Source organism: Arachis hypogaea, chromosome 16 (genome assembly GCF_003086295.3).
Source record: "Arachis hypogaea cultivar Tifrunner chromosome 16, arahy.Tifrunner.gnm2.J5K5, whole genome shotgun sequence".
NCBI lineage: Eukaryota > Viridiplantae > Streptophyta > Magnoliopsida > Fabales > Fabaceae > Arachis > Arachis hypogaea.
The window spans coordinates 29561308-29572113 of NC_092051.1; the positions used below are offsets into that span (position 1 = coordinate 29561308).

The window sequence follows — 10806 nt, forward strand, 5'->3', positions numbered from 1 at the left end:
TTTAAGTTTTGTAGCATATAACCTGCAACAGTTTCTGTTTAATACCTAATGAGTTCATAAATCATAGAGCAATGGCACTTTATCTTAGCTTTCTTGAATTACCTCCAAAAGAATCTACCTCCACTAAGATTTCACCACTTGCACAATTTTTTAAACTAGAAATAACAATAATAAACAGAAAACACAAGCCTTAATCAGTTATCATTATTAGAGATGGAAAAGATAAGAAATCAGAAACATGCAAACATTCAGGAGGACATACACATTACAGAGAAATTAATCAGTTATCATTGCTATGAAAAAGGATACTAAAGCTTAAACCAGCAGCAGAAGATACGGGGCCAGCACCAAACTCGCTTTTAGAAACACCAGAGGAAAACAACTACGAATGTTTATTTGTAAGTGGATCCCCCTGATCTCCACAGAAAAATTACGTATTTATTTATAATCATTGCCTCCAAAATTAGACATTAAAAGGTGTTAAATTGGTCGCCTTTTGATTGGTGATACATAGATGATAATGCCTTGAACATAATCCTAAACCATCAAATTAATAATTCCTTTCCCCCCTTATGCAATAACAAATGATAAAGATCTGTAACAGCATCACACAATGAATGTTTATATTTTAAATAATTACACGCAGAACTATTCACTATGAAGTTGGTGCCTGCGAAACTACTTCTTGCCTTTATTTATTTATTCTAAAAATACTGCTATTCTCTCACCCTCCACTTCTATTGAAAATTCAGAATTCACCCTATTCGCCTTCTCCACCTCCTCATATCTCTATTGCTCAAATTTTCCAAGACACATAGAAGCCTGTAAATAATGGCTCAACAAAATGATATTTTGAAGAATAGCTTTGTTTCAGTGAAGAAAATGAGTAAGGTAAATGAAAAAGAACAAACATAGCAAGGTTCATTAAGCGTGCAAAAGACATGTATCTTAATCGCTTGCACCAGCAACACATTCCCCATGGTATGTCATGAAAACAGCATAGGTCATGACATCATCTGATATTTTATTTAACTAATTGTTTCAAGAATGTGTAGTTCTTCAAATCTCTTACAAACAACAGGACCATGTGCTTACAGTCTTTGACAACTTTAGTGAAAATGTTGTGGTTGTTGCTGGTACAGTTAACCTTGGATTATGGGACAATACTGGCAATTACCATCTAATGTTCACAAATAAGATAATTAATTTAGTTTCATTGTTCAACGTCAAGGACACATGGAAAACAAGTTACCTTTTTTGCCTTCGCAGCAGCTTGCACAGCTTTGCCATATAATTCTTCTCTAAGAGATACTTGAAGCTTGTGCTGCCTATCATTCAAATACTACAAATTAAGATTAAGAGTTAATATCACTGGCTGCCAACGTATCGAATCTAGCTACCATGATAATACTATATACCATAAAAGAAGCAGCTAGTCCTCTGAGATACTTCTTTAGTTTCAGATCTAACTCATAAAAAATGTGCTGACAAGCAAAACATCATGTAACGTGTAAAATGTAAAGAATAAAAGTAAATAAATGCCAACTTCACGGATCTGAAATGTTTGTGACCGAATTCACAGATACTTAACTATATGCACTAGTAATATGCAAATGAGCAACACCCATATTTAAAGGTTTTAATTTTAAACATCAAGTGCTATAAAACAAACTTACTACAACTAGTCAACGGTTACTGGAGCCGCAAGAAGCGACAACATTTCCCCTAATATACTAGTGCCACTAAAATGAACATGTGCCACTCCGGAGCATATCAAAGGTCACCAAGTGACACAGCCTCCGGGTTGTTGGAAGCAGCCTCTTCTTACACCACCTGCATGAAAAAAATATAGTCACCTTTTAACCGAGGACATAGACCAAGTATTCATGGAATTAAATGTAATATGCTACATCAAAGAACGGGCCCATGCAGCAGAAAAGAAACAAAAACCTGATCATCTTTAACTGTGTGCCTCAAACTCTCTTATTCACGCCCAGACACGGATGGCCACCCTCCTAACCTGCTCGATTTGGACAACGGGTCCTTCGATGACTGAGTCGGCCACAGTTGCTACACTTGCGCCATTTTTTCCCGGTCGATGCGGATGCCTGGCTGAGTCGATTGGTACCCTTTGTCCTCACGCTGATGGGGTCCTTCACTCGTTGTTCCTCTGCCGTTACTCCAATGTGTTCCGGGGGCCTAAGGCCATTCTTAATTTCCAGGCATATTGTGTTAGTTAGTACCTTATGTGAGTAGTACTTGAAGTCCTTATCGCTCATGCATGCGACCTAGCCTAGTCATGTGCATAGCTGAGCAAAAGCTTCCAGCCGGGACCTATATGTTGTTGTTTGCTCATGTGTTTCATTTCCAGTGCAATTTAAGCCATAGTGCAACTTTGCTGTCTTCGACCATCTGTGGAGCACAAGCGTAGTGGGAATGATAGTATAATCCAAGCGCACCAACACAACTAGTATGTGGACACAGGGCAGTTCGAATGATTCTATTCTCAGGCAGGTGCAGCTGAATTTATTACCAACATTTTGCCTCGAAACCTCCCACTTCTTTTTCGGCCTGCGATATTTTTGAACAACATATACTTCACCCTCAGCATTTTCATTGCATTTACATATGTGAATTCGAACGCACCTTTTAAGAGCTTCACAAAATCTCCAAAACATCTCCCGTGTGTACTTTGTCCACCTGTCCTTCTCAAGCTCAACAAACTCAGTTTGCAAGACTGGAGTTCCATACCATGAACGAAACTCAAGCTCGTCCTCATTGTCTCGCAAGAAATCAATGCATCTTTGGAAGTTTGTGACAAATTCAAGGACCCCATATCTACTCTCCACAAACCTGCCGAACTTGGCATGTAGAGATTCACAACGGGACGTTGTCCTTATGCCTGTGAAAAATTGGCCTCTGATGTATGCTGTCGCCCATGCAGTTTTTGCGGTACAAATCCTTTACCCATTCGACTTCACAAACCCTACACTCATCCAGCATCGCCTCCCATTGCACCTCGAACTCGTCAACCTCCATGTCTGCAAGCATGCAGTGTCTAAATAGCTGGATGAATCATGAGTCACATATATTGGAGGTTGCATTAGGAAGTAAATGCCAAGCACATAGCCTGTGATGGGTTTCAGGAAATACATGACGTATAGCATTTCGCATCGAGGTATCTTCATATGTGATGACTGCCATAAGGGCCTTTCCTTCCATGCATTCCAAAAACTACTGCAGAACCCAAATGTAGGACTCTTGCGTTTTGCACGAGACCATTGCACATTCGAAGACACATGTTTGGTTGTGGTGGTTAACTCCCGAGAACACAACAATAGGCAAATTGTACTTGTTTCGACCGTAAGTAGCATCGAAGGCAAGAACATCTGCGAATATTGCATAGTCAAACTAACTGCGCCCGTCACTCCAAAATAGGTCACAAAGATTGTTTTCCGACCCAATCTTGTACCTCCAAAACATTCTGTTGTCTACACGGGAAACACATTCCAAGTATCGAATTGCAGCGCTTACATCTCCATTTTGCATTCCTCTTTGTCGCCTTACCTCATTATACATGTCTTGCTTCGTGAACGTCACAAGGTTAAAACCCCCAGCCTGTAAGGTCCCACATCGGTTGGGGAGGAGAACGAAGCATGCCTTATAAGGGTGTGGATACCTCTCCCTAGCATGACGCGTTTTGACAAGTGAGTGTGGGGGGGCTTCGGCTAGCATCCCTATCGTCAAAGACAAAACCGTGAGGCATTGTGTGCCAAAGCGGACAATATCGTGCTAGCGGGTGGTCTGAGCTGTTACAGATGGTATCAGAGCCAGAACCCGGATCGATGTGCCAGCGAGGGCGCTGGACTCCCTTAGGGGGGGTGGATTGTAAGGTCCCACATCGGTTGGGGAGGAGAACGAAGCATGCCTTATAAGGGTGTGGATACCTCTCCCTAGCATGACGCGTTTTGACGAGTGAGTGTGGGAGGCTTCGGCTAGCATCCCTATCGTCAAAGACAAAATCGTGAGGCCTTGTGTGCCAAAGCGGACAATATCGTGCTAGCGGGTGGTCTGGACTGTTACAGATGGTATCAGAGCCAGAACCCGGATCGATGTGCCAGCGAGGGCGCTGGACTCCCTTAGGGGGGTGGATTGTAAGGTCCCACATCGGTTTGGGAGGAGAACGAAGCATGCCTTATAAGGGTGTGGATACCTCTCCCTAGCATGACGCGTTTTGACGAGTGAGTGTAGGGGGCTTCGGCTAGCATCCCTATCGTCAAAGACAAAACCGTGAGGCCTTGTGTGCCAAAGCGGACAATATCGTGCTAGCAGGTGGTCTGGGCTATTACAGAAGCGAGTGGATCCACCACTACTGCCGCTACTACCCAGGCATCACAATCTCTGACCTGGAGCAAGTGGGACGAACCACAACCCTTACTACTACCCAGGTATCATAAATACACATTTATTCAAAACTCCATAATTAAACTCATTTATCATAAACATCCTTTCCCGTCTCATACCCGGAGCAAGTGGACAACGCCACTGCCTACTACCTGGGGTCACACATCACATTTCAACATCTTTCATTATTATCCATTTAACACATTCATTCATTAATCATATATGCATTTATACTCAGCCATAAATAATAATGGCTTTGCCGTAACCCGGCAATAACTCAGCCATCCGGCTCATGGTTCAATCAAGAACCGGCCATTTATCAATAAGTATAGCCCTTCGTCTCATGGCATACACAGTACTTCCACCGTCATCCCCCATATCTCATATAATCATCTTTGATCATCATTGATCATAACTTTTTCCCTTACTTCACTCGCAAGTTACCACATCCCCTAGCTCCTTTCTCATTGCTAGGCTTATTATAATAATTTAATACATAAGGGGTGAGATCGGAGGCTTAGAAGTATGAGATTTAGCTTTTAAAACTCAAAAATCAACTTTGGCATGAAAACAGGGTCACGCGTACGCGTACTCCACGCGCACGCGTAGATGGCCACAAAACTCATCGACGGTATGAGTCATGCACGCGGACGCGTGGATTGAAAATTTGCCAAACGACGCGTACGCGTCAGCCACGCGTACGCGTCAGCCACGCGTACGCGTGGGTGCACTTGCGCCCAGGCACAAAACTGGCACAACTCTGGCACAACTCTCGGGAAAATGGCTGGGCAATTGGTGCAGCGCATCGACGCGTCCGCGCACATCATGCGCACGCGTGGATGGTGCCTTCTTGAAGAATGGCGCGTACGCGCCAAGTGCGCCTACGCGCGGAGGGTCATTTTGCTAAAAATTTTCTAAGTTAAAAGCTGCAGAATTCACAGATTCAACCCCCAATCTTCCGGCGGACATAACTTCCTCATTTTAAATCGTTTTTCGCCCGTTCTTCGAACGGCATGGACATCCCGGATCCAGTTCCACTTTTAAACAAGTTTGGCACAAAACGGAAATCCACAGTCCAAGTTATGTCCCGTCTAAGTATGCCCAAAAACCATGTTTTCACACAAAACCACAAAGTGCCATTTTCAAAACAAGCCATTTTCAACTCTTTTCAAAATCAACCAAAACATGCCAATTTCTTCCCTTTTTGAAATCAATCAAAATATACCAAAATCAACATCAAGCCTCCTCAACTCATACATTAACACCTTTCCACAATTTACAAAACCACCATATAACCATTTTTTTTACCCATTTCAAACAAATGGCTAAATTACAAACACATTAACATGTCATACATCCTTCCTCATCCCAATTTCCAACAATACTATTTCTAATCAACTATCATTATACATAATCAATATCATACTCACTATCACGTGGCTTCACCCACAAATCAACCTTAATCATTCCTCAAGCATATATCACAACATACATATCTCTCATGCATCATCATGCCATCAAGGCATCAATAATCATAATCACATATATGACCACATAATATATCTCAACCAAAACCAAACATACCTCATCTACATAATTTCACCCAAAATTACCAAATTCCACACTTCAACTCCTAAAACCTTATTATTCAATAACCAACCCAATCATTCATATATTCATTATCTGAAATTTATCCAATCACTTGTGTCATCATACAATGCACACGTAAACTTACCTTCCTTACTTTTTTCCGGCCTCCGGCCCAAAATTCACGGCCTCCGGCCCAATTTCACAATTTAAATGCATAATCCACAAATCAATACTCATTACCCAATACATCAAATTTTCAATACACCAAGCATACAAGGCCACACAATTCAAACTTAATCATAGGGGCATCTAGCCTAGGAATTCTCATCACACCACATGGTACTTAAATAAAACTTAAACCGTACCTCTTGTAGCCAAACCAATTGAGCCTCTTCTTTGGAAGTCTTCACCAACCTTAGCTCCAAGCCTCACCAAAGCTCCTCAAGCAATACCAATCTCCCAATTGTGCACCAACATCACCAAATACACTAACATAACCAATATCACATACATACATCAACCTAGGGCTCATAAAAATGACAAATCACAAGGGTTTGAGCACTTCTTACCTCAGCCCATATGAAGTAGGGATAGAACCCGCTTAGAACACATGTTGGAGTATCCCTAAACACCCAAAATTACAAGATTTCAACACTAACTACCCAAAAACGTGTAACAGTAGGGAAATTCGAAAACTAGGCAGAGATGAATGGAATACTCACCACAAAACTTAGATAGAATTGTAGAGTATGAGAAGAGCGACGCGTGGCCGAAAATGGCTCGTCAATCGGAGCTCCGTAGCTCAAGTTATGGTGGTTTAAAGATCAAAGAGAGTTAGGTTTTCTCTCTTCTCTTCTCTCTTTCCAAATCAGCGCCCCAACCCTTCCTTTTAGGGTAAAATGAGCTGAAATGCTCATAACTAATGTTTATATATGTTGGGTCTTGTGCCCACTTAGGCCCGGTTCACTTATTTTTGTCCGTTGGCCCAATTTTGGGCCAAAACCTTTAAGATTAGCGCTCTAAATCGCACTTTAAATATTTCTACCTTCCCTAATTATAATTCTCCATTTCTTAATCTTATTTACTCATAATCAATTTCCTCAGCTGTAGTACCAGACAGATCTCAACCGGTACTGCCGGTCAAAATTTCACTGCGCGCTTTTACGCAGAAAACTATGTTTTCTGACTCGGAAAAATTCACTGAATCCAAATATCATATTTAAATTATCAAATTCCAATTGCCAAATCTTCCAACCATTTTCGCTCCTATTTAACTTATTATTTAATTAATTTCGATTAGACCGGGTATTACATTTCTGTAACAGCCCAGACCATCCGCTAGCACGATATTGTCCGCTTTGGCACACAAGGCCTCACGGTTTTGTCTTTGACGATAGGGATGCTAGCCGAAGCCTCCCAATACTCACTCGTCAAAATGCGTCACGCTAGGGAGAGGTATCCACACCCTTATAAGGCATGCTTCGTTCTCCTCCCCAACCGATGTGGGACCTTACAATCCACCCCCTAAGGGAGTCCAGCGCCCTCGCTGGCACATCGATCTGGGTTCTGGCTCTGATACCATCTGTAACAGCCCAGACCACCCGCTAGCACGATATTGTCCGCTTTGGCACACAAGGCCTCACGGTTTTGTCTTTGACGATAGGGATGCTAGCCGAAGCCCCCCACACTCACTCGTCAAAACGCGTCATGCTAGGGAGAGGTATCCACACCCTTATAAGGCATGCTTCGTTCTCCTCTCCAACCGATGTGGGACCTTACAATCCACCCCCTAAGGGAATCCAACGCCCTCGCTGGCACATCGATCCGGGTTCTGACTCTGATACCATCTGTAACAGCCTAGACCACCCGCTAGCACGATATTATCCGCTTTGGCACACAAGGCCTCACGGTTTTATCTTTGACGATAGGGATGCTAGCCGAAGCCCCCCACACTCACTCGTCAAAACGCGTCATGCTAGGGAGAGGTATCCACACCCTTATAAGGCATGCTTCGTTCTCCTCCCCAACCGATGTGGGACCTTGCAATCCACCCCCCTAAGGGAGTCCAACGCCCTCGCTGGCACATCGATCCGGGTTCTGGCTCTGATACTATCTGTAACAGCCCAGACCACCCGATAGCACGATATTGTCCGCTTTGGCACACAAGGCCTCACGGTTTTATCTTTGACGATAGGGATGCTAGCCGAAGCCCCCCACACTCACTCGTCAAAACGCATCATGCTAGGGAGAGGTATCCACACCCTTATAAGGCATGCTTCGTTCTCCTCCCCAACCGATGTGGGACCTTACACAGCCTGTGCCACGAAGGATTCATATATTTTAGGAATAATGATACCAACCTCCCTCAAGCTAGTCATTTGTGCAATCTCTACTTCAGATATCCGCCTGTGCGACCTCAAGTAATCGACGAACTTGCCAGATGCGAGTTCATGATTATGATCATCCACAAACTGAGACACGTACCATTTGCCACTCCCATCTTTTCTCTTTATCCTCATCTCGGCAAGGCAACCACAACGAGTCACAGTCTTGTGCTCCCGTTTCGATTAGCCATCTCTAACCATTTCTTCTCTCGATACCCTTGCCTATTGCACACAAATGTGTATCGCACAATATCCCCTGCACTATTTGTTACCTTCCTCCCTTGCCTTGTAGAAAACCCCTTTAATCGGCTATAGTTATTATAAAAGGATCTGGCTTCATCTAGAGTGTTAAATTCCATTCGAAGGACATCATCTGGCCACACTCCTTCATCCGAATCGAACCCATCATCCTTACTTTCATAGTCACCAAAGTATTCCTCCGCTTCAATTCCCATGTCATATAATGCTTCCTGTATAATTAATGAAATCCATTATTCATCATCGGGGCTAGGGGTGGTCAAGAAAATTAGTTTAGCAAAACTGAACAAAAACTGCTTTAAATAAACCAGAATTTTTAAACAAAATCAGTAAACTGAAACTACACTTTTTGAATAAAAACCAGTTTGTTGAAAACTAGTTTTTATGGTCTAATTCGGTTTAAACCCAACAAAACTGGTATCTAATTTCACTATAGTAATATAAAAACTAAGCATTTTTCCGATTGTTGGTAGCGTAAAATGATTATGACGTGATATACAGGTGCCATAGTCTGTGCTTTAATTTCATGTCTCAGGTCATAATAGATTTTAATATATATGTAAGGATAATTCACACGAATAGCATAAACTGCTTCTAATATTACATCAATGTTCTACATATAAAAAGCTTACATGCCTGTCTCGTTTTGGTTTATAATTATGTAAATTGAAGCAAACAAATTTGATTTACAGCCATTCTATGATGCATTGATAAATATAAGTAACTTAATTCGATTTACTAATAAAGTGTACGGTGACATAATTCGAAGCTAGTTGCTTCGTTTTACGGCTTTGATAAGCCAAAATAGATCATTGCTAATTCATTCCATTTCTATAACGTTCAGCAAATTCCATTAATCGAATTTTTCTAATTTGACTTAGCCTGAAACATTGGGTGTTCAATAGAATGGGACTTATAATCATAAAAAAATATAAGTTACAAAAATTCTTCTGATCTTATAATCCAATAATATTTTTTAAGTCTGCATGTTTAAATATTGCTAGCTAATTAAGGACAAACAATAATAATTATCCTGACCTTTTAGTATTCCTCAATATACGTAAACTACTAAAGGATAAAAGAAAATTTCAATAAATCTTTTTAATTTATGGATACTCATTAATGATATTAGTTAAAAGATTTAATTAATGAGTACTCTTTATTATTTTTTATTATTAATTACCTAGCAACATTTAAAAGTGTGGAGTTAAAATTTATTATAGAATTATTCGACTAAAAAACCTTATTTAACTTATATTCAAGAAAACATAAATGATGATAGAAAAGATAAAGAAGAGAGGTCAAGAAAAAGGTGGAGAGAGAGAAAGGGAGCGACAGAGAGGTGGACCAGAAATGGGAGAAAGTCTAGAATTAATTTTGGATATATTAAAAATTAGTTGTAGCAAATAAACCACTTTAGACTACTTTAATAGTTTTAGTTTTATGAACTAGTTTAAATTGTTGCACTACATGATAAACTGATTTAAAATCAATTTCTATGTCAACAAGCAGTTTAGTTCAATTTCTAAACCTTTTAACATGGTATGTGCATCAGTTTATGAAAAAAAAAAACTATGAACACCCCTTATTCAAGCCAAATAAAAAACAACGCAAATCACAAAAGATTAAATTCATTGCATTGCTATGGTTCACAACACCATAAAAGACTAACCAAATTCACCAAACGTTAGAAACACTTGAAGCCAAAATTTAATGTTAAACCCGCCAATAACAGTTGCTTCGACTCATTAGCAACACTACTCCCAACTCTGATTTACTTTACACATAAAATTTTCAATACAATTTTCAATAAATGCATCTCACACAGCTGCTGCATCATTAGGAACTAAGATTATCATCTAAATTGACAACTATAACAACACATTATGTTAAAAGAAAATTACCTATTAGGTTCCTCAATATATATAAACTGCTAAAGGATAAAAGAAAATTACAGTAAATCTTTTAAATTTATAAGTACTCATTAACAAATACTAGTTAAAAGATCTAATTAATGAGTACTCATTGAATCTTTGTAATTAATGAATACTCATTAAATCTTTCTAAAATACCGACTCTTTATATATAATATGCTTCATCAAAAGATTTAAGAATAAAAATTTAGACTGGCTTTCAATTTTTGTTTATCTTTTTAGTAGTTCATATACAT

General features: G+C 40.2%; 1 protein-coding gene across 1 annotated transcript; it reads right to left on the bottom strand.

The window, feature by feature from the left end:
* Positions 1–2297: 2297 nt before the first annotated feature.
* On the bottom strand, positions 2298–8513 carry LOC140180084 (protein FAR1-RELATED SEQUENCE 5-like). Its single transcript, XM_072220481.1, has 5 exons — positions 8355–8513; positions 3507–3618; positions 3247–3389; positions 2968–3066; positions 2298–2861 (listed from the first exon to the last, which is right to left on the bottom strand). The coding sequence occupies exons 1-5, from the start codon at positions 8511–8513 to the stop codon at positions 2298–2300; spliced, it is 1077 nt and encodes a 358-aa protein (XP_072076582.1).
* Positions 8514–10806: the final 2293 nt, after the last annotated feature.

Excerpts from the sequence above, each read along its gene's own strand:
- LOC140180084 (XM_072220481.1), bottom strand. The coding sequence starts at position 8,513 with ATGAGGATAAAGAGAAAAGATGGGAGTGGCAAATGGTACGTGTCTCAG. Across the intron at positions 3,619-8,354 it reads AAATGACTAGCTTGAGGGAG|GCTGGGGGTTTTAACCTTGT; the intron begins GTTGGTATCATT and ends GGGACCTTACAG. Across the intron at positions 3,067-3,246 it reads CGCAAGAGTCCTACATTTGG|CTATTTAGACACTGCATGCT; the intron begins GTTCTGCAGTAG and ends TGATTCATCCAG.